Source organism: Chamaea fasciata, unplaced genomic scaffold (genome assembly GCF_029207755.1).
Source record: "Chamaea fasciata isolate MVZ Bird 193981 ecotype frontalis unplaced genomic scaffold, bChaFas1.0.hap1 SCAF_1, whole genome shotgun sequence".
In the NCBI taxonomy this organism is placed as follows: domain Eukaryota; kingdom Metazoa; phylum Chordata; class Aves; order Passeriformes; family Sylviidae; genus Chamaea; species Chamaea fasciata.
Window position 1 is genome coordinate 74,333,674 of NW_027094086.1, and position 24,978 is coordinate 74,358,651.

Genomic DNA, 24,978 nt, shown 5'->3' on the forward strand with positions numbered 1-24,978 from the left:
TCGTGGAGGTAAAGTATCCTATGCCTCCTAAAGCACCTGAAGAAGATCAGCTGCTGAAGGACAGAAACCTAGCTGGGAAATTAATACTTGATCAAGTTCACACAATTAGGATCCTTGTAGGGTTTGACACTAGCTTCCAGGTTTTTCCTCCCTGCATTTTATTTCCATATGGGCAGTGCTGTGCTTCACAGGAACTGTGAAAAGAAGACAGGTTTTAGTTCTGGAAGGATCCCTCATGTTAGCTGTCTAGGTAGCTGTATTGAGAAAGCAGTTCTTTGCAACAAGAGGAATAAGGATCTGCTTGTCAGAGTGTTTCCGTTTCAAAATGAGACTGTCTGAGCTTTTCACTGTTGCCATTAACTGCTTAGTGATATTGCACTCACATGAGAGTAATGTAAGGAAGCCTTTATTCTGAATTTTTATGTTAATAGTGGCTCTCCTGTGGCCATGAAAGAAAGTATTGATTCATGTGTTCTGCAGCAAGGTCTCAATGGTGTCAATAAAAAGGTAACTAAATGTGTAAGATCTATCTCTGGCATTTTTAGCTATCTAGTAGAAATTGCCTCTTCCTGAAATTTTTATGTGCCCATTTGATCTATACCTTATCAGATGTCATCTACCTGTATTATGATTCAGATATCATTAATTAAAAGCTAAGCAAAGAGCATATTCTGAAAGCTGCTAACTCAGCAATGTTCAAATATTGATAGCAATCAGCGAACAAGATCATCTCTTTATATGGTGCTCTTGTGAACTAAAGAAGAGGCAGCAAAGGGAGATCTTTGCGTATATATTGGTACTTAGATTAATTTTGGACCTCTTTAGACATCCTTTTGCAGCCTGCTCTGGAATATGGTAGCTTATTAGAGAAAGACAAAAGTTTCCAAGAAGCTGCTATAATGGCTCCCAACCCACTGTCCCCTCAGTGCTTCAAGAGCAGACAACCCACATACCCTTCTTCAGTCTCTCTTCTCTGTAGATGACAAGAGTCCCTGAAGATTAGTGGCTTTCAGATTCTTCAGGATCACAAATCAACAAAAGGTAGTCTGGGGAAAAAAAAAAAAGTTGAATAATAAAAAATATGAAAATACTGTGCCTGGATTCCCAGGCAATAAGACAAAAAAAAAAAAAAAAAAAAAAAAAAAAAAAAAAAAAAAAGGATAAAAAGTAGAGTATTAAAGTGACATATAAATTTTGAACTAATTTAATTTGGTTGTAAGTGAAGGCAGTATAATATCTTCATAACCTTGTCTGTGGATTATAAAACCAAACCAAAACAAGACAAAACAAGATCCTTCACTTTACAAAGGTCAAAGAGCCATGGGCTAGAGGGCATGGATACACAACCCACACAGATGGATTTTTGGTTGTGAAGTTTATATGCAGCTTAGAAGGTTTCTTCCTTCCTAAGATTTAGACAGAGGGTCTGGTAGCACATGTACAGTTAACTGAAAACAGTTCCTCCCCAATTTACTCAACAGTTAAGAAAGAAAAATAAACAGCACAGCTCACTGTGAAACTGATCAAGAACATTAAAGCTAGAAATGGACTTTCACAGCACCTAAATGTACGCTATCTGAATTTACTGATAGCCAAAGCTCAATGTTCAAAGCTCTGATTGAAAGCTTTGATCTCCTGTAAGGGTATAATTGATTCTCATAAGCTATCTAAATACTTAGATACTTTGTTGTTGTTGTTGTTGCAGACAAATACACCCACAAATGTCTACTGAAATATTCATTCATATATAAATATTCATTACTATAACACTAATACATTCAGTCATATACTGGTTCTAAACTTTCTAAAGCTAGCTGATCCAAAACATTCTATAACAGAGAAAGATTCTGTCTCTGCTGAAGCATTTGACTGTTTCTACAGGAATAGCTATATCAGTGTATATTTTATAGTGAAAATGGTAAATCAATATACAGCCATTAAAATGTCATCAATCTTTCCATAGCTATGGTTGTTCTAGAGTAAAAGAAGTCCTTTTACTGTAGTTAAAACTCTTTACCAAACAATGTAGTATAGGTGAAAAAAAATCTATGAAAGAAATCATGCTGATATAAAAAAATTACTGTATAAATGGACATATTAGTACATGCAGTAGTATTTTTTATACAAAAATTGCAAAAAAAATTCTCAGATAAATTGTTGAAAGGAGAGAAGAAGCAAGTCACAGAGTAAAGGGCAATTAGAAAAGATAAAATGAGCAAGAGAAGAGATAGAACAAGAGGAGTTATTGTTCTACTTCTGTTGCACTCTGATTTGATTTGAAGGAGGAAAGACACCATACTAAGATCACTGCTATGTCCTCAATTTCTTTGCAATTTGAAAGGGAGAGACTAGTGAATTGTAAATATTCATAAGTTACTTGGACTGATGCACGTGCAGGGAGGGCTAAACATTTTAACAATGCATTTCATTCAGTAAACTGGTCTGGAGGTACCTTCAGAGGTCATCGAATTTAAGACACGCTCCCATGGAACCAAATCTGTATCACTGCTTATGCATGCTTGTTCAACCTTTTTCAAAACCTTTTATGTTCATATAAGTACAGATTTGTGTCCATACTTCTAATTAAATTAGTTCTTTTTATAGTTTTGTCTATTTATATGGTTTCTTACTTTGTTGGTATTATCATATCAGAACTAAAAAAAAATCACCAAAAACTGAACTTACGAAAATTTAAAACTTAGTTCTTCACTGAGCTGAATGTAATAAATCCCCATTTTTGTGCAACTCTAAGATAAGGATATTATAAATTGGCAATAATTGTATTTCTGTTACATGGACTTTTTAGATAGACTTACCACAAATCACAGTTTAATACTGTATATATAGGAATGCATGTAAAAATATAAGACCATTTAATATACAAAGAATGATAACTGCAACCATGGCCAAAGTTTATTCTGGTAAATGGCTTGAGGAGAATGAGAAAGACTCATACCTCTACAATGTTTTCTAACACAATAGGGGAAAAAATAACCTATTTAATTAAAAGCAGCATGTTCAAACCAATCACAAGAAAGAACTTGTGGACTGCATAATATTTTGTAGCTGTGATTTTCTAAATACGTAAGAGAAAGTCAAGTTCTAATGAGAAGAAAGTCTTTTTAAGCCAACTACTCTTGCTAGCACAAAACGTCTTCATCTGATTTGAGGAATGCATGTGTCTTAAACCTTGCCTGGCTTTTCCAGTTGTACCAGCTCATCTGATCAAAGATACCACCTTTTCCTACTTAGTTTTTCAATTAACTTTTATCACATGCAGACACAATAGTCACAATGCATATTTATGTTAAAGGATAGCAATATTTGTGGTTTAGGGTTTGTGGTAGCAGTATGAGGCCAGAATGAAACTTCCAATATAGGTAAAATTATTATTTTGTTTCTGTGTAGCATTTGGCCTCTCCTGCATCCTGAAACAAGATAGGGCTACATTTCAGGACAGCATTTTCTTTTTAAGGCGCATGTCTTGTGTTTGGTGAACAGAAAATAAACCTTCCATTGTAAATACACGCTCACAATTTCACATGAAAGTCATCAGTCACGGACAAAGCACAGACAATTCCGTCATTTATAACTGTTCATTCTGTAGAAATCATGGATATAGTTACTTGCATATCCATTCCAGCACTGCAAACTACCCTTCCTCCCTACTTCTTTTCCCATCCACTTCTTAAATTGTCTCACTAAGTGTGTTATGAAAAGCCTTCCAACAGCTTTCTGAGGCAGTTCTGCATATTTGCTGATAGTCCTCACATTCAGCTGCCATCACAGTCATCCACTGGCATCACTTTTGGGAGCAGTTTTGTTTTGTCTATTCATAGTGCTCTGGTTGGCTTTGTTCACAAAGCCTCACTATTAATAAAAGCAAAATTTCCTTTCTTGGGATGTTTGCAATACTCATTTCAATCACAGGATAGTTTATAATGTCTAATATAAAGTTAAAAGCTTATGAAATGTGAAGATATTAGTCTCAGATGCACTGAAATATTAATATTCTTAAATACATGAAAACATTAATATTTAGGATATAACTATTTTCTGAACATCATTTAGAAACAAAAGTACTGCTGATGAATCAATTCAAAAAATAATGTTTCTAAATGTACTACATGGAACAAATATGCCTCATGGATGAATGATGAAACAGTTAATTAATTTCACCATAAATGAAAAAAGAGAAAACTAGATTTTAGTCCTGCCAAAGCAATCACAGTTGGAGAGAACTGATGGCTCAAAGTTAGTACTGAAAAACTGATATAAAGGGAACAAAGACTTGATTGCTCTTACTTTACTAAAAAACTAAGGAATGCACTTTTTAAAAACTCCTTGTATACAAATCGTGATCAACAGAGATAGGAAATTATTTTGAACGTTTCACTGTTAGTCTTGATATCATAATTAGGAAAAGCCCATAAAAAAGCACTACAGATATTTTGAGATGTCACTATAAGCATTTTCATTTTAAAATGTAATATGTAACTTCTAAAACAGAATAGCTCTCTAATAGCAGTTACTTTTATCAAATACAGCACAAGATATCACAGTGAAAAATGCAACCCATGGTGAAGAACAGAAATTGAAAGATGAGTGAAATTATAATCTGTGTAGTAGATTCTAGTATAGAGTGAAGTGATTTGACATACATTTTTTTCACCTCAAAAGGATAAAGCCACATGCTTACTTCCTTGCATGCTATGAAATATGACGAAAGTTAAGCCATTGACGTATAAATAAAGGAATTATGAGTAATGTATCAAAAGTACACTGCACTGTGATTTTATCATAAAAGTTCATCTGCGTTCTAGTTGGTCTCCAAGTGACACTTGCTGGTCAAAGTAGGATCACAGCAGATCTTCTTGTAAAGGTCTTGCAATCTTAGATTCTTACAGCCTGACATTATCCTCATTCAAAAGAAAAAAATATTTTTATGTTATGATAGATTTGTCAGACCTGTGCACTATCTTTTGATATTCACCCTACTAAAAAGGGCAGTTAACTCAGAAATTATTAATTCTCTGTGAACTAAAGCTTTAATAAAATTAATTCTACCTACAAGAAGGCTGACTGCATTGGCTTCTCTTGTAACATAACAATAGTTTTTATACTATATTTTTGTTAGCCATAATTTAATTATTACAGAAGCTTGGAAGTTAGTCCTGGCAAAAAGCAGCAGAAATAGACAATAATTCCAAGTAATCAAATTCCAACAAGAGACAGAAATGGAATGCAAGAAAAGTGACTAAATGTAGCATGTATTTCAGCAAGTTCAAATAGAATGTTTTTTTTCCTAACAAAATGTAAGGACAGGTTGGGATAGCAGTGGTATTCATTCATGGCTCAGCACAGCCACCAAAGCTTATGAAGAATGTTCCAAAAGAGCAGAGAGAGCTTGAAGCAACATGTAGCTGAAATATACCCAGGCAAGGGAAAGATGCTTTTGTAATGAAGTGGTTGTTTGCCGTGCAATCTCCATAGTGTGATGAAGATACTAAAATTTCGTATTTGGCTAGAGAACAAAATTTGATCCTAATCTTCATTGTATGCTGCAAAGACAAAGCGTCACACGAGCTGTGGTACCTGTTGTAGCTCCTATGGAAGTCCCTTCTGTAAAATCCTTGCAGACATTACAGATCAAAACCTCCTTAAAAGCTGTGCAAATTTCCAAATCTATTGGACAATAGGTTAAGTCTAGGGGAACACCTGAGACAGTAGAATTGGTGGGTGTCATGCAAGAAATACTTCTGTTAGGTGAAAGCAGTAAATAGGAAAGAAAATTAGGCACATCATTAGAAAGGAAAATTTCAAGTCAGTATTTCCTGAGACCTAATATGAAATCTTTCACTAAGAAGTATTGATAATTTAAATTCTAGCACTTAAATAAAAACTTTAAACATTTGTTTAGCAAATTATCTCAAATGGGTTTCTATGGCATCCCATATGCTTCTGATCTGACTGCACTATTGCTAGAGATTTACTGTCAAAAAGTCATTATCCACCTGTGATTGACATGAATGAGGCCATTGGTGAAACTTCAGGTCTAAACACTAATAACAATGACAGCTGGAATGACTGGATATAGTTTTCCACCTGTAAAGTATTTTTGGGTTATTAATTGGAACAAAAGGGGCAGAATCATCTTAGAAAAATGCAAAAATAGCTTGTGTCCTATAATTATGCTAAGATCCAGAAGTTTGTAGGCATTTCCTGGGAGTTCTGCCAACTGATTGCAGCTCCTATCCCACATTATCTGCTCCTACTCTGTGAGGATTGAGAGGTAGGGATACAACATAAGCCATGCTGAGCACGTGATCTGTAAACATGCTTCATGTACAAACTGAACAGCCCTTTATTCCAGAATGAAAGCGTGCACAGATGATATGTTTAGTCTTGTGTACAAGTATTGGCAAAGGGGCTACGAACTAGAAAGACTTGGAAGCTGAAGTCCTTCTCCATTTCTGTCTTTAGAAACAGCAGCTGAGACCCTGGAGGGAATGTGGAACACCAAGTGACCCTGTGAGTCCTGTATGGTCTCCCAATGGCTGAACATCTGAGGAAGCAGCTGGCTCCAGCTGGGGTTAACATGCCAATAACAGTATGTGCAGGATACCTTTCAGGGTCAATATCAAAAATTTACCACTGTTGTGCCCAAAGCTTCCACTCTAAGTACTCCATTCAATTAAATATAGAAAATGGACGGCCTGTGAAATCAGCTGCTAAATAGAAAAGAGGAGAAAGCAAGCACATGGAGTGAAATGCAGGCAACACTTCCTTTTTGCTCAATTAGCTTACCAGTATGACGGGAAAAGGTAGGATGAAGGGAAATAAAAGAGGACTTGTCATACAATTGAAAAATTAGAAAGTACAGAAAAAAATAAAACCAGTTTATTTACTGCCCTCTATCTATAGAGCAATGCTGCAGCTGCTGCTCTTTTGCCGCTGAGAGCCAAGTGGCTTCCCAGGCGTAACTTCCTGATTATGAGCAAAGGAAACACCAGGAAACTTTGTTCCACATTGTTCAGCTCTTTCCCATTGCAGCAACTCCTGGAAGAAGGCAAGGCTGGCAATTCATAACTGTGCTCCATCACAAAATTCATTTTAAGACTGAGCAATGTCAGGAATAACATCCACTGTTACTGTCTAGCTAATAGCATAATCGACTAGGATGACAGTGTTAGACAATTGGTACTAAGGAGTGACAAATGCTCACATAGAATCTGAGCTCCCTAAGCAGAACCTCTGACTCAATGATCAGAAGAAATCACATATTATATAGAGAGACCACAGGCAGCAGTGAAATATCTGCAGAAAGTTAACGATATGATAAAAAACCCAAACTGGAGGTAATGGCTTGATAAAACCAAGGTAAAGGATAAATCATTATAAATGTGTATACCTGGACATAAACAAACATGTTTGTAAAATGTGGCTTTGATAATTCAGATCACCTCTTGCAATAAGAGGTGTTGATGGGGAAACCATACCATGGGTTTCAAGAAGTCACCTAGGGAATTTGGAAAGCCTTTTTCTGAGCAAATCTGTTCTTTCCAAGTGAAAAAAAAATCTGGGGGATCCATTTAGGAACTCATACAGTCTAGATTCACTGCAGCAGAACAGCCTTTACTAGTACCCAACTGAAAATCCTCTATCTTTTGGAAGTGTCTCTTTAGTGAGCTCTCACATGAACCTGGAAAACTCAAGGTTCAATTGTAAATAACACCTGGCTAAAAAACTTACACTCCTCTTTCAAGGCAAAAAGTCAGCAAGGGTTGAACACATTCTTGGGGAATCGTCAACCTATGATGACTTAAGTCATATAAAAACAACAAACTTATGAATTGCATGGATTGCTAAAAAGCTAGCTCCCTAGCACTGGATGCAAAAGTATTGTAAATATTTATTTAAATTGTCATTTTTAAATGACTCAAACTGCAATTCAGTTCTGTATATCGAAAAGAAACTATGCATTTCTGCTTTGTTTGTTGCCTAAGCAATTACTCAAATTTCTTCAGCCCCTGTTACAAGATATTGATTGACAGAAGTGATACAGACATAGGCATCCAAGATGCTTTCCAAAACGGGCACCTCTAAACCAGCATACGGATGAAGATATATGCATAAAAGTACACAAGCAGTGAAACTGTTTTAAATGCCCTCCTCTGGGGGATAAGTCTCTAAGCAGGGTGCTATTTGTTTTAAGCTCCACTTTTGATTGACTTTTCACTTTGTTTAGGCTCATAAATTAAAACATTTTAATTTACATATGGCTCTTTGTACTTCATTATGCCAATTCTTGAACAGTATTTTGACAAATAATTGTAGGCAAGCCAGTACAATTAACAGATGATTACTGTTAAGGCAGAAGGGTAGCTGTCAACTGGACTTAACACTGCTTTGATACTAAGTGAAGAGTGTTCTCATAAATCAGATGTTTGGTAAAAATAAGCAACATAATGTAAGGCTGTCTGCTGATCTATTGGCAATCACTGGTGTAATAGGTTAGCTTAATTGGTGACCTATTTTTCTGAGTTTCCATCATGATGATATAAAACAGTGGTCTTTGTTTGAAGATACATATGATACATTTTTTCTGTACATATTTTTTTTCCTGTGGACATGCTAATGCTTTTTTGGCATGAAGGGCAAAGACTGTTCTGGCACAAGTTGTCTGTATATCTTGATCAAATAAAGTACCACTGATGCCTTCAATGCATAAAACACTCTCAAGCTTGAATACTCTCTAGTAGTAATCATACACACGCATATTGTTGATAGCATAATTGTTGGAACGTAAGTGTGATAGGGGCCCACCTTGCTGTTGGCAACCTTTTATTCTATCCCCTGAACAGGAGCAAGAAATGGGCAGATGGATGGAGGATGCCAGGCATGATGTAGAAGCTTTCTTTAGGGGCTTAGCGTGGTTTGTACGCCGAGAGCTTTGGCAGTATAATACATTCACAACAATGGGAATAATGTGACAGGGCACAAACCACTGAGTAGGTTGTACCACTCAGGGGCTTAGTGTAAAAAGATGAGACTAGGAAAGCAAGAATCTGGAAGCCTAGGAAGGAAAAATGTACAACATTAAGCTCTTCACACTTTCTGGAGTGTAAGCAAAAACTTTGTTACAGCTTTTGCTTTGAAACTATTCATGCTAACTCTTCATTATTTCAGTTGAGCTGGATTGTTGGAGTCCAATTTAACTTAAACTGACAAAGACTTCAAACTGGATTAACATGTGAGACAGTAGATGGTGGAATTCGTCAATAAAAAGGATATGCTGAATTTTTCTCTTGAGTTTTTTCCTGAAATTCTCTTAAAGCTAAAGAAAAATGGAGAAGAGGTATTCAACGACTCATCAATTAAGATGAAGTCAACACTTGTCACTAGTCTCCTTACCCAGAGAGAATAAAATCACATCCCTCTTTAGTTACCTAGAACCATACCCTTATCAAAACCTAGTTTTCAAAAATTCAGGGATGACAAAGTAAAATGATCAAGAAGATGTAATTTGATCTGTTGCGGAGTGAGTACCACACTGCAGAACGTCTAAAGGAAAGTTTTTTAAAAGCAGAATAAGAGGTCATGCCACCTGGTGAATAACTGATTGAAAACAAAAGAGGAATGGATCACCCATAGAGGCTTTAGCATGCATTGTCCTACTGTTAGGATTTCTGGATTTGCTCCTTCTAGGCTGTGATCTTGTAGCGCATGTGCAACTTGCTTTCAACCAGGCACACTAAGTTCAATTCTTTCAGAAAGCCTCTGAAGCACTGCACTCATTTCTGCTCGGAAAATTTTGGACAAAAAAGGAAAGTACTCTTTGAAAGTCCAGTATGATTGCCAATGTTAATGATAGTGATAGAAAATCTGAAATGTGCATGTGTGTTCATGTGTGGGTACATTTACATGTTTGCATGCTTTCTGATGGAGAGAACAAACATTTCTAAAAACCTGGGTAGAACAGGCAATGGGATGACCTGTCTGAGATTCAGTTGAGTGGTTCAGCCACCATTAATTGCACAATAATGTGGAATTACGTGCGCCTAAGCATAAACAGTAAGACTAACACTTTGTCAGGGTGAAGTTAGTGAACAGATGGCATATAGACCACCAATAGGCTATAGAACATCAGACGTCTGGTATAAATTCTACATGTAAGTGTCCTCGACATTGACAAGTCAATGCATGCCACATAGCAGAACTGGGAGCCGAATTTTTATAGAGATAGCACACCATTGAAATGGTGAGAATTTCAAAAAAACAGTTTGGTTATAAATAAAATCAGGATGGTTAGTATTTTTGGTACGCGATATGCAAAAATACACATCATGGTCTGTAGGCTATTAAAAACCTGCTTGATTCTTTGCTTAAGATTTGACAGTCATGACCACAGAAGTAGTAAAACTTTATTTGTAGTTACTGTTAGATACTGTCCCTTTACATTTTTTTGACTTAGGTGTACTAAACCTCTCCTTATAGGGGCTCAGAGTGTTTGTGAAATGTTGTCCTGGCAAGGGCTGGCAGTGCTGCTTTAAGATTACAAGAAAATGTAAGAATCACAGAATCATAGAATGGTTTGGATTTAAAGGCACTCTTAAGTTCCAAGCCCCTGCCATGGGCAGGGGCTCCTTCCAGTAGACTGTGTTGCTCAGGGCTCCACCAAGGTGACCATAAACACTTCCAGGGATCTGGTACCCACAATTTCCATGGGCAACCTGTCCCAGTGCCTCACCATCCTTACGATAAAGAATTCCTTCCTCATATCTAATCTAAATCTATTCTTGTTGAAGTTTGAAACCATTCCCCTTTGTCTTTTCACTCTATGCCCCTGTAAAAAGTCTCTCTCCATTTTTCTTGTAGGCTTCTTTCAGTTATTGGAAGGCCTCATTTAGGTTACGTGAAGCCTTTTCTTTTCCAGGCTGAACAAACACAACTCTCTCAGCCTTTTCTGATAGGAGAGGTGCTCCATCCCTCTAATAATCTTTGTGTCCCTCCTCTGGAATCACTCCAACAGGTCATGTCCTTCTGGTGCTGAGGTCCCCAGAGCTGGGTGCAGCCCTGCAGGTGAGATCTCATCAGAGCAGAGCAGAGGGGCAGAATCCCCTCCCTCACCCTGCTGGCCACATTGCTTTGGATGCAGCCCAGGACATGGTTGGATTTCTGGGCTGTGAGTGCACATGGCTGGGTCATGTCCAGCCTCTCCAGCACCCCCAAGTCTTTCTGGGCAGGGCTGCTCTGGATCTGTTCATCCCCCAACTTGTGTTGATACTGACCAGCAGTACCTTGTACTTGGTCTTGTTAAAACTCATAAGATTACCATGGGCTCACTTCTCAAGCTTCTACGTGCCAGGTTGTACCAGGGAAAGCATGGAGAAAATATTTTCAATTAGTCTGACAATACTTTATGTAGGTGATAGATACATCATCTGCTAAAAGAAAAAAAAATCCAGAAAAATAAAAAAAATTATGAATAAACAAAGTTCCAAAAGCTGCCAGAACTCATACAATGAAACGAAAACTTCATGTTATAGGATAAGGAAGCACATAAGCTTAATATTGTCCAAGACAACTTTTTAAAAAGACCTGGATGTTTCTGTGGAAAAGAGGGCAATAATAATGATAACGGCTGGAAAATGCCTCAGTGCCCATCTACAGATAGAAGAGATACACCATGTGCTCAGAGAATAATTTGAAATTGACGAATGTTGCTATAACACAAGCACCATTTAGATCAGAAACCAGATAGGAACTCCAAGGCGGTGCACATTAATAACTCTTGATTGCTTTCGTTAACTGCTGCAAACTTGAAAGAAGCCTTATCATCTTAAAAGCACAGTAGCACCTGATATGGCCTTCTCGATTATTTACTGTGTTTATAACTTGTTTTATAGATTTGAGTCCCCCAAAAGCCTGCTGCAGAAAAATAAGTGTTGCAAGAACCAATTCTTAGAGGCTGGCTGGGCTGAAGTCCATGTGAATTTTCCCTTACAGCGTTTTCCATGTGAAAGCCTTGTCCCCACACTATCCTTTATGTTCTGTGTTTTCGTTTACAAAATGAATAGTGAAGCTGGTAAAACAACTCCAAGAAGAGAACTCCATTGTAAAAATCTAGTTGTTGGGTGGGTTTTGTAGTTGTGCATTTTTTTTTTTTCATAACTGAAGTCTCTTTTTCCATGACTCTTTTTCTAAGTAAGAAGACAACTCCAATTAATGGCCCCAGGTCAATACCATCTCCTGCCTCCTAATTTCTCCAAACTAATGAGTTTCTAGTTTACTTCTCTTAAAAACTTGTAAATATTAGTGATTTTTAAATCAGGCTTGCCCTGCTTTCATTAACGTCTAATAGAAATGGGGGAATCTTCAGTCTTTGTTTTCTTGATCAAGGGGGCAGCAAATACTGCAGGAAAAGAACTCAAGAAATATCAAGTCTGCAAACTCCTTTAGGAATGAAACATGAAGTGACATGTGACACTTCTCAGCCTTGATACACAAGGCTAGGCTCTGGGCAAGCTTCTTCCCTCACAAGACACCTCTTTGACAGGAATAAAGTTTTTTGTGTTTGGCATACTGATTTTGGAGTGACCATTCAATCACAGTTAGACACAACACAAATAAGAATAAAGGGCATTCAAATGAAACAACACTTCTCTTTGGGTATTTATTTTATTGGGGTATAAATATTTTTGAACAATGTGCTTACATAAAATTAAACACTTTACATACATATATAAAATACAGAAATTAAGCCCAGAACATGAACATCATTATTATTTAAAACTCCTAGTATACCATCTAAAACTCTAAATTGAATCTGTGCCTTAACACTACTGATATTTCACAGGTCACATTACTCCTAAAATATCTTTTACACCATGAATATTTTTTCCATTCCTGCATTTACAATTGCAATTGGTGCAGAAACACTTGCAGGCTGACAAAAACTGAGAAAAGCAATGTAGGAGTTGAGGAGAATATGGCTATTCCCTAATGACAGGCTTTCAAATTCACACAATTTTCCAAAGTGGGACAGTCTCCATACAGACAATTCATACCTGGTTTGCTTTTGTTTGAAGCCTAAAATGACCAGGAAGAACCAGACTAAGAAACTTAATTTCCTAATGCCAAAATATTAAATCTGATGTTTGATACCTGAGGTGCATAACTGTGAATTAAATCCTTGTTTTATTAGAGAGTGTTAAGCAACTTTGTCATAATGTCATTTTCCTATCTTTGTCTCTTTCTTTTAACTTACCCTTTAAACTAAATATTGCATCCTGAACATTAGCATGAACCCTATGTGTTGCTATAATCCTTATGAATCATGCAAAGGACATTTCCTTTTGCATGATTTTGGCTCTTCAAGGATTTTCTGTAAGGGCCACCTTTGTTGCTGATGAAGAACTCAAATTACAACTAGTTCTTCTCAATCACTTTCACAGTGATGAAAGGCTCCTGTAGTGGGGGACATGGCTCAGGGCATCCATGTACCAAGAGAAAAGCAAACCCAGCATCTCTCGCAATACAGCAGATGGAGGGGACAGAGGAAGGGACAAACTTGAGTCATACAGCCTTCAGAAGTGTTCAAATTAACCTTGCCTTTTTAGCGCCCACTTACAATTTGTACCGTGTGCTGGATGAGAAACTAGCTGGAAAGAGCAAGTCAGTGTGTTCAACAACTGATGAAAAGCCTTCTAAAGCTTCTTCCAGAGTTGCACAGCATATTGAAGTCCTTTTTCAAATTTGGAAAACAAGTAAACTCAAGCACTTCTTGCTCTCTAGCCACTGAGAGCTGGAATGATGGATTCCTATTCTTTTCTTTGCTTATTATATTAACACTCTCCATACACTTACCCAATTTTCTCATATTCTTATGCAGGTTGGTTTATTTCTGGGCAGATATACAATACTCTATTCCTACCCCTAGGTCAACTCACTGCTTGCCAGGGAACAGCGGCATTTGTCCCATTCATGTTTTTTCGCTAAGTGGAGAGTACAAGTTAGAAAGAAATTCATGTTGCAACCACTTCCGCCAGTGGGATGCAAATTTGGAACTCTTTCCTGTGCTTGCTGTCTGAAAGAAAAACATTAAAAAAATCTTTTCAGTCAACAAATCTCTTCTCTCTAAGAAAAATTAGGGCAGGCATGGTTGCACAAAAGCTTTTTCATCAAGGTATACAACTTCAGATAAATATAAACCTTGTGAACCTTGCAGGTGACTTCCTCATCATCTGACTGATAAACTAACAGAACCAGTCAGGATTGCCTTAGCACCCGAGGGAAGGACATGAAGCTGTGCCAGGGGAGGTTTAGGTTGGGCATTAGGAAAAGGTTCCTCTCCCAGAGGCTGGTTGGGCACTGGAACAGGCTCCCCAGGGAAGTGTTCATAGCCCGTAGCCTGCCGGAGTTGAAGAAGTGTTTGGACAATGCTCTCAGGGACACGTGGGATTCTCAAGGTGGTCCTGTGCAGGGTCCTAGGATGAATCACTGTGAATCACTTCCAACTCAGGATATTCTATGATTCTACGAACCACTTTTCTTTTGAACTTGCCTTCCTTTTAACACTTACCAAAGGTTCCGGAGTTTACTGAAGAAAAGTTCCTGAAGCTGTACTTCTGCATTTCAAGTGTGCTAACAATTTACTATTTACCACAAGCATTAGAGATGTGTTAACTCAGATTCGTCAATCTGTGCAACTGCTGATTCCTCCTCTGATACCCTCCCCTCAACTTTACCTGGACGCAAACTTATACAGCCTTAACACGAGGAGCAGGAAGGTGGTGGGACACATCATAACCTCCCCATCGTGAGCTCTTTGGTTATTTGATATTAATTGAACCGGTCCAGAGCATAAAATCTTTTAAGTGTCCCCGTGATCACAGAAGAAAAAATATCCGCAATTCAGACAGCAATGTAACGGAAGCCTTTAAAAAGCATCTTTCTAAGAAATCTGCGCATCCCTTTTTTAATGTGCTTTCCAGAGGTAGGCCAGGCTCTTTCCGCTCTCGGGCAGGGGGTCTCTTCCCGAGCACGGCCCCTCGGAGGCCGGCGGCGCCCGGGGAACGGCAGGCAGGAGCACGGGGCACGCGCCGCTTCCCACGCTGCCGCCGCTCGCCCCCAGGACGGACGGACGGGATTTTGTTTGGTGTTGGGTTTTTTTGGACCTCCACTCCGACCTCCCCACACTGGCGAGCTGGCAGTAGGGCGAAAGCCAGCCGGAAGCACCTAAAAAAACCCCCAACTGAATAAAAAGAAACCCCAAACCCGAACAACAAGCCCACAGGTCCAAGCGGTCGGCCGCGCCTCCGGGAGGCGCCGGGAAGCCCCAGCCGCCGCGGCCCAGCTGGGAGGTGCGGGCTCAGCGGGAGCGCTGACATCCTGCGCCGCCCAGCCCCGCCCCATCCCGAGCGGTGCCGGATGCAGCCGGAGATTCCCGAGCTCCCCCCATTCCCGGCTCCACCGCCCTTGCTCCTCGGGCGGGGACTCGCTTCCTTTCCCGACTCCCCCTTCCCACCCTCCTCCCCTCCTCCTCCTCCCAGGCAAGATGGAGGACGGCAGTTGCTGCGGCCACTGGCACCGCGGTGGCTAGGGCAGCTGCTGCTCCTCCGGATCGCTCCTCGCTTCTTCTAAAAAAAAAAAAAAAAAAAAAAAAAGGAAAAAAAAAAAGGGAAAAAAAAAAGGGCAGGAAACGTTTCTTTTTTCCCCGCCCACCGGCTGCTCGCTGCGCGGACCGCTGGCCCTTCCCATGCCGTCGTCGTCGTCGTCGCCCTCCTCCTCCTCCTTCTCCTCCTCCTCCCGCGATTGTCTGCGCTCCGGCTGCCGCCCGCCCGCCCGCCCGGACTCCCTGCATGCACACGCCGCCTCCTAGGTGGCTGCGGGGGGTGGGCGCTCCCGGAGCTGCCATTCCGCACATACCTTCATGTCCCTGCGCTCGCTGCGGCCGCCCGCCGCCGCCCCGCATCGCTCGCCCGCTCCGGCTGCCGCCCTGACGGCCGCTCCCGCCCCGAGGTGAAGCCGGGATCCGCGGAGGGGGCGGCGGGGTCGGCGGCGGGTCTCGCCCCGTGGAGCCACCGCCGCCGGCACACGCAGCAGCAGCAGCAGCCATGAGCAGCGCCGCTACCGCCACCTCCGCCGCCACCACGGCCGGCAGCGGCGCGGGGGAAGGGGCCGAGGAGGCGGCCAAGGACTCGGCGGACATCGCGGCGTTCTTCCGATCCGGTGAGTGCGGTCTTGTCCTGGGGGAGCAGGGAGGAAGGGTCGGCGGCGAGACCGCGGCTGGAGGTAGAGGAGGAAGGTGGCCCTGGGGAAGCGACGTCTTCCCCCTGGAGCCGGGAAAGGAGGCGAGGGCAGGCGGCTTTGTCAGGTGGCCTCGGGGAAGGCTCGCCTGCTTCTCGCCGTCTCGGCACTGCCCGTCCGTTCCTCGGGGAGGCGGCGGGGAAGAGAGCCGAGCCCCCCCGTCCCGTGGCGGGGACAGCGGGGCTTAGGCACAGCAACTCGCGGGCAGGACGCCACCGTCGCCGGCAGAACCGAGGCGTGAAAACGGGGGCGGCGGCGCGGCCCGGCCGGGAGGGTGCGGGGCTGCTGCCGCCCCGGGGCGGTGTCGCCGGTGACAGGTGCGATTCTGCCTCCCATTCCGGCCCGGTAGCGGGCGCGTTACCGAGGCCGAGCGGCACCATCCTGCGCCGGGCTGACCCGAGTCCCCCGAAAATGTCCCGCCGGGGGTTGCGGGGCAGAAGGCGGGTGGAAGAGCCGCTCCGATCCGGGAAGCCCAGGGTGTCGGAGGGGCGAGAAGGGTGAGCGGGGTTGCAGGGCTGCGGGCAGCCGGTTGCTCCGGCCGGGTCCCCCCGGGGAGACCGGCGAGCAGGCAAGGATGATACCGGTATAAAAGGCAGCGCTCCTCCGGTGCTGTACTGCTGCTGGGTGGCGGCACAGGGCAGGGATGGGAGAAGTGGCATGGAAAGTGGATGTTGTAAGGAGAAGCGAAAGAGGCAGACAAAAAGCGAAGCCCGTGTTAAGGAGGTGTCGCTGCCTCGGCTGAGGCGGGGCAGCAGCGGCTCTCGGGCGCTGCCGGGCTGGGAAGCCGGGCTCGGCGCGGAGGATCGGGAGGGGAAGGGGGGGAGCCTGTTGACAGGCTGCCGGGATGAGAAAAAATGGAGGCTGCCTTCTCCCTCGGTGTTTACTCTCGGCACGCAACCTGGCGGGGGAGGTGGCTGCGCCCGCCGCCGGACGCTGTCCCCCGGGGAATAGCGGCGGGGAAGGCAGCACTGCCCGGGTCGCACGGACCGTCGGCAGCGGGGACGGAGCTCTGCCGGCAGCCTGGGCGGCGGCGGGGACGGAGCCTCCCCCCGGTGCCGGCTGCCCTCCCCCTGAGCGGCAGCGGCTCCTCCCCTCCGTCCGCTCCGCCGGCGGCTCCGAGCCCCCCGGGACACCCCCCGGCCATCGCTCCGGGCGGGGCGGCCGGGCTGGGCTGGGCGCTTGCTCCTTGCGGATGCCTAAAAAGGAGCGGCGAGCAATGAAAATGCAGACTCACCGTTGAAAAGATGAGGGGGTTGGCCGATTTCGTGTGTAAAAAATAATGATGGCAGTAGTAATAATAGTAGTAAAAGCTGTGTTCGTTGGGTTTTTAAGGAAAGTCCTCGAGGGAAGTGGGAAACGGCGTAATCAGTGCTACTTGCTGTCGGTGGTGCTGCTCAGTGTGTCTGGTTTCATGAGGGTGAAGGAGGAGGAGGTGTGATTTGTAGCAGGCGTCCCTGAAGCAGGGCTGGGAGCTGCATTTGCGCGGATAGAGGGTCCGAACAGGGGGCTGTGTCCCCTCTGGAGGGCTTGGTGCTCTCGAGGCAACCTGCTTTTCACGACAGCCCTTGAGTATGAAACTCTTTGTCAAGATGCTGGCCTTGGTGAGTTTTATCATGGAAGAAGGACTGAGCTTTATCGTTCCCAGGAAACAATCCCGATGAAGGCAAAATGACAGGACAGTAGGCTTACACACAGTAGTCTGCCTAGTGTAGTTACAAATGGGTGCTTGTGTAGTAATCTTGCAGTTTTGGAAGACCCTGCCAGCTGTATTAATAATCAACTTCCACATTTATGTGTGGGTTGAGGGATGCTACAGCTGTAAAGCTCGTAAGTGCAGTGCAGTGATGACTTCTGATGCTGATAACTTTTGATAACAGGGAAGTTGCACTGAGCTCAGTCTTGCAGCAACTGAAAATCTTAAAGCAGTAGAAGGACACACTTATCAAAAAACTCTCGGAGCATATTTAACAACTGGCATTCTCATTTCCATATTTACATGTGGAGATTATCTGGTTCAGCCTGGGCTCTAACATACACTGGAAAATGTTCTGGCAGCTATTGTGGGTGTTTGGCATTGAGAAGAGCTCTTTGAATTCCGCCTCTGTACATGATCCACTCTTCTATAAGGAGAGGGTCTATTAAGAGATCTCCGGTGCTTCCCTTTGTTTGAGCAACAGGCACATTTTTTTTCAGTGAAACACAATGGGCGCAGCGATCAATGAACAAGGAAAAAACTTTGTTTGGTGCGCTTAGGAGCAGACAAAATATTTTTCTCTTTACAGAATTTACAATGACAAATGCTTCCTTTTTCCTGTCACTTACAGAGATATTAGGGAAGCTGTAGCTGTTACTTAAAAGAGAAAATGAGTAAAAATGTTACAGTGTTTTCCAGGAGGAAAAAAAAACCAAACCAAACCCAACAACAAAAAGCTTGCCTGAACAGTCAGTTCTAATCTTGGGCTGGTTAAGTTGGTCAGTTGAGCTGCCAAGTGGGGTTATTGGCTTTCCTCCTGTCCTTTTGTAAGACTAAGCTTGAAGTCGAGTTAAAGTAGCCTGAAGAATAGTATTTCATTATTTGGAAGATTTTTTTAGGATGTTGAACAGCAGCTAGGTTCACATCACTTGAAATGTGCACATTTCCAGTTTTCACTTTGGTTGTGTAAGTGTAAGCTCACTCTTGAGTTGTTGGGGAAATAAAGTTGCAATTGAAATATGAGGAGAGCAGCCGAACTGGAAGTGAGGTAGTGGTAGTAGGAACACATAAAGGCTGTGTGTCTTGAATGTAAATGAGGAATCCCTTTATTGGAATTGGAAGAAGTTGAGGCAGCTTACTTTCTGTTACATATTTGGTATCTAAATCTCATTATTTGGAGTTGAAAAGAGCACCTTGTTAGGTCTGTCATCTTTGTGGCAGGATTAATAGTAAAAAAAGCAGAGTTGAGTGCCAGGCCAAGTGATTATGTTTTGAAGGACAAAACACAGTGGTTGTAGGAAGTGCCTTTTTGTCCTGTATAGAAGTTGGAGATTAGAAATGACTGTGTAAACTGATAGAAGGATATGTTTTGAGCTATAAATGTACTGACAAACATCCCTTTTTCAGAATTAAAAAGTGCACTGGTGTGACTTGAAAGGACTGGTAAAATATCTTTGAATTATGAAAAAAAGACTGTTACCGTATGAAAACCCAGTAGTGCAGAGTCTAAGTGTCTGTGTAGAGTGGTGTTAGTACATGTGTTAAGTATACAAGATCTATTTTTAATGAAAAGTTACTAAGATAAATCTTTTCAAGATGTACTCTAAGTTTCAACCTAATAGTCTGTGTATCTGGCAGGTCTGAAAACAGCTGACATGAGCAAAGTTGCATTTGAGGGAGTGCCATCAAGTAATGGTTTACAGGGCAGTAACCATACAGAGGTTTTGTTTGGTTGCTGTTGGTTTAATCTTCATCGTTGCAGCTTTTATTTGAGTCCTCAATACTTTGGGAAGGGGACTCAACTGTCATCTTCAGCATGCAAGAATGAGGGCTGTCTGTTAAAATTAAATCGTGTTATTGTAACAGTGTTTTCCAAACCAATATATTTTGCTAGTTGAAGTTTGTAAATTTAGTTTTTAGGCATAAAGAGCAAAACTTTTTTCATCCCAGTAAAAGACATGCTGATCAAACTTTTCGTAATTAAAGTTACCCTTCTGGGATGATGGAGATATCTCTGAATACAAAAGGTTACAGAGAAAGGCTTGTAAGCACTTCAGTCAGCTCTTGGCTAGACAGTGTAGGGAGTGCCTTTATAAATTTACTCTGATAAGTCTTCATGGAAAAAAACAATGGATAACTCTTTACAGTTGTGAGATGAAACTGAATGTAGTTGTTTCCTGTAAGATACTTTTTTTATGAGTGGCATCCACAAACTGCAGTAACTTTGTTCATGAATTATGGACAAGCAATACAGTTTTTAAAGCCATTGAGGAGGTTAGTGTTGTCACCACCTGTGTATGTGCACGCTTGCCACATTCCAAGAAGGATCATAGTTTACATACTGAGCAGAGGGAAGGGACCCTTTGGAGGAACAAAACTGAAAAACAAGGGCCCCCAAAAGTCTTGTCATTAAGGTGAATAACTGTCCAAGCTTTGCCAGGTCAAATCTGCATATAATTAATTGTACTTCATCCCTTGATAAGGGAGGACAAAAAAAGTGGAGAATTTTCCATTTGAACCCCAATCTACACAGGTGGCAGCAGTCCTTTCTCAGGAGAAGGAGTAAGCCTGAGATGAATGTGAGTCTGGAGGAAGTGGGTGTTCCAGGTAGAGAGTTCAGTGTGCCACCTCTCTCAAGGTGAAGTTAGAGAACGGGCTGGTGGCCAGAATAGCTTTAAATAGCACCTGGTTGTAATGTTGTGCACTTAGTGTATCCTGCTTGTGCGTGTGTTTCTTAATGGAGGCTTGATAAGAGAATTTAAAAGTTTGGTTTGAGAGACGTGTGTTTAGGTACCAAAATGAACATGTGAGTGTTTTAGGAAAACAGAATGCTGAGATTTGTTGTGGTTGTGGACATTTGAAGGCTTATGCAAGTACTAGTAACTTGAGACTTGGATCAGTCTGTGCTCGACTAAGTCTGCCTATAGCAACCTACTCTGATAGTTGCTTGAGTAGTTGAGAGCTTAGAAGAAGTGTTAATGTGTGTCATGAAAACACAATTGATTTTCTTCTTTTTCTCTTAAATAATAATCTTGTTGTTTGCTTAGTTTTCATGAACATCACATAATACTGTAAAGATAAAAGCTAGCATTTAGAAATGTGTTATTTCAAGTTTACAAGGAAGACTTACCTTTTATTTCTTCCTGATTATATTGCTTTATATACTGTTGCCTTGCCTGCTTTGTATTAGTCTCCTGTGTGATAGTGGCTGGGATAGTTGACTGCATGTAGCAGACAGCATTAAAAATGCTGTCTTAGTAGAGAAGGTCTTCTAGGAAGAGGGAAAGGAGAGAGGATTGGGAAAGATTACATGGTAAAGAAAAGGCAAGCATATTAAAAGGCAGCAGATTTTTTTCAAGAATACTACTAATAAAAACACACTGTCATTTGGATCATGGGCAAAATAGCTTTCAAGGTGGGCATAAAATGTGAAAACCAAGCCAAATATCCATCTGAAAACCATGAAGCAAAGCACACCATCTATAAAGTTAAGATAGGTGAATCTTCTTAGGAAGGCACTATCTCCTGGTGATGTGTAGTAGCCAATTTATGGAGAAGGTAGTCAGAGCTGTGGTTGTTGCTTCCTTGGTGTGGCAGTTGGAGCAGCTAAAAAGTAGTTATGAGTGTCTAACAAAAATCATCTAATAGTTAAGCCAAAAGTGAAGTTTTGCTAGGCAGCACTAGTGGTAGCTCACATGACAGCTCCCTGCTGTTCTCTTCGAGTCCTGGTTCTTGACCCTGTCGCTGTCAGGAGCTGAGGTGTGTTTTAAGAAGTGGTGAGCATGCAGAGGATGTAAAGTATGAAACAAGTTGTCCATTCTTTCATGTGACTTAGTGTGATGACAGCATTTGTATTAAGCAAATAAACACAACAAAACATTACGGTGTTGTGTAAACTTTTCAAGAATCTGTTACTTTGTGCTTTGAGTTGAGCTAGTAAATGAGAATGTTGTAGCAGGATTGCTGTCGTTAGTGCGGGTTGACCTGGGCTGAAGAAGTGGGCTCTTTTGTACAGGTTTGATCCGATTCCAGAGGTATCCATTTTAATAAGATGGTTGAGGCAGAGTAGTGTGTGTGTGAGATATTTTGAAAAACACCATAGAAAAATGCCACAACTTGATAGTTTCTGATGAGCATACACAGAGCAAAAATAACTGCAGAAACAATGAAGTTACAATGGAGAAGTTAGGCTGGGAAATAGCATTGTTGAATTGACATTCCCTGGAACAATGAAGATGAAGAGCTTCAGTCTGAAATGCAGCAGCTGTTGTGCAGTTCGGCTTAGTGTGAAACAGCCAAGCTTCTCTGCGGATAGACAAGGATGGATCAAGTTAGAGGTTAGGGTGTGTTTCAATCAGTTGGAGGCAGAAGTCATGCATATTTCTATGAGAGGACAGAGCATTACTTGTAACATGTGTGATAGCTGACAGTTGATGAACTAAATGCACCTTTGCAGTGGAAGGTAGAGGGGAGTTAGAGAAAAGCCAGGTCCATTCTTGGAAGGAGTACATTTGAGCTGGCATGAAGTGCTGATGTGCTCAGAAAGGAGCTCACAGAAGTAGGAAGAGACTTGGTACAGCCGAAGCTTTCATCACTTGTGAAGCTCAGTCACTGTGTAGAAGATGGGTAGTAAATGTTTCTTATAGAAGTGGTTTGTCTCCAGTTAAATGTGTCCCACAGCAACCTAACAGAAGCAGGTGAATTTCAACCTGAAATATCACATGGCTTCCAAAAGCTTTTGCATGTAAAATCACTATCCAGGTAAATAAAATCTGAAGAAAGACTGGAAAAACTTTCCTTACCTCAATATATAGAGAAAAATATTAATGTTTTCCTACTCATTTTCAACTGAAAAGAAAAGCTAAAATAATTATAGTGTCAAAAACTGTTTAGGTGCAGACTGCTAGATCAGTTTAATAGGGTGAAATGGCATAGTGATTTTTGGTCTGCATCTTGAATAAGGAGGTAAGATCACTGAAACAACTGTTCGTGATCGGCAAGTGTGTTAAAATAGTAAAGACACATTGAAATTTTGGAAATGCAGTGGTGGTTGAAGGAAAGTGAGTGATAATTTTAAAGAGAACAGGGGAAACGATTTTTTCTGCTGGATGTTGGTAACAACCAAATCTTAAAAAAAAAAAAGGCTATGAGGTAAAAAAAACCCCACTAAGGTCACAGCAGGCTATTTTAATTTAATGACTAAGATGGTTACATGTATTTGTTGTTCTCATGAAAAAGATTGCCTGATTTGGAGAAGGATCTTTGTTTAACTTAACATTTTTCTCGGTGCGGTAAAATCAGAAAGTAGACTACTGGTGAAGTAATACTGATGATCTGCAAAGCTGAGTCATATTCCTTCAGGAAGGATACTGCTGTTTTGAGAAAACAGATCACTTACCCAGTAGTGAGGAGGAGGAATTGAAATGACAGGGAACAACTCAAGTGCTTTTAGCAGTAGACACTACAGTACATTAAAGCATCTGATTTTCAGCCTCTAGAGTAGGTTGTTGTATGGATACACAAACAGGAGGGTCATAAATGAGTTGTGTCCACAAAGTTTCACAAAACAGCTTGAGCGACAAGACTGTGCTTTAAAGATACAAAACCCGTCCCAGTGGTTTCTCTGCCAAATAGCTGCTCCAAGTCATCTGAAATTGCCTAATTGTGCATTTGTTTAAAAAATAGGGGTATTTTTCAAGGCTGTTGAGTGGAATCTTCTGAAATAATTTAGTGAAATTTGTTTAATCTCCCATGTTGCTGCCTTGCATAAGTGGCAGTAGCACTGTTTAATATAAACAACTGCAAATAAGTGACAGGTTTTCCTACTGAGCAGTGCTGAACTATGTCTTTTGCTGATACTTCTGAATGTGTTTTGTAATCTGGACCTTACTGAACAACTGAAATAGGCATTAGTGTTTTATAATTATGGTGGGAAGAGAAAGCAATCTTTACAGGGAGATGGATTGGAATTTTTTGTTTGTTTGTTTTTGTCTCACAGCCCAAGATGTTGAGGAAGCGAGATGGAAAGTACATGGAGAAAAGTGTAGGCTTACAGCATTCAAAATATGTCAGGGGTTTAGTTTGTGTTTTATCCTATAGGTGTAGTATAGTGCGCTTGGATAATTCCCACAAACCTGTGCAAGGGTCAGGATGATGTTATTGGCATGTGTAATAGTCTGACAGGAGTCTGAGATTCAGGAAGGTTTGTTTTACTAGAGTGCGTGAAGATACATATGTGCATGTTCACACTGTCAAACTAAATATTCCATGTGGCTTCAAAAACTTGAGTTTGCATGACAAATTTCTTTGTTCGAAAGTTGGAGAAAGTATTCTGGGCAGCAGGCGCTGAACAGGGCTATTGTGAGTAATCCCAATGCGTTCTAGTCATCTGTGAAACTACCCAGAGCTTAATTACTCATGTTTTCTTGTAGTCTTAGTGCATGTAGGAGCAGTAATAGTTATTCCTGAGGTGTCTGCAGACTGTGTAAACAACCAGTAGTGATTTTTGTGGTTAGATTTGTACATGGCTGCTTAGCAATTAGAGTCTGAGGATCCAGGGTTATAGTAAAGTGGGATTTCCTAAGTGCCAAAAATGAACAGGAAAGTACGCTACAGAAAGATAGGGCTCACAGGGACCTATCAGGTAAACATCTACTTGTTTTTGTGTAGTCTCTACCTCACTTATTGCATAAAAGACTGATTCAAAATCCAAAACTTCAGGCTTTTTACAGAATTTATGGATTTTTGTGGGTAATTTTGTTGAAACCTTTAGCCTTATGACATACTTGGTCATATTTGGTCATAGGCAATTCACTAAGGTTTGTGATGGTCACCATAGCTGGTTAATAATTTTGAGGCCATCAAAGAAAATGTTATTGGTAAAATTTAATGAAAGCAGAAGTGTTTGAAGTCTTTGGGACTGCTTGCTTTCAGAGCCCAAACAGATATTAAATACTGGAAAGAAATCAGGTGAC

General features: G+C 41.4%; 1 protein-coding gene across 4 annotated transcripts in view; it reads left to right on the forward strand.

The window, feature by feature from the left end:
- Nucleotides 1-15,534: 15,534 nt before the first annotated feature.
- The window catches only part of TRIO (trio Rho guanine nucleotide exchange factor), a 243,846-nt gene continuing 234,402 nt past the window's right edge, over nucleotides 15,535-24,978 (forward strand). For all 4 annotated transcript variants that reach the window (XM_066186236.1, XM_066186245.1, XM_066186252.1 and 1 more), the window contains exon 1: nucleotides 15,535-16,233. In XM_066186236.1, coding sequence (XP_066042333.1) covers nucleotides 16,119-16,233 — 115 coding nt within the window. In that variant the 5' untranslated portion in view covers nucleotides 15,535-16,118. The remainder of the gene's footprint in view (nucleotides 16,234-24,978) is intronic.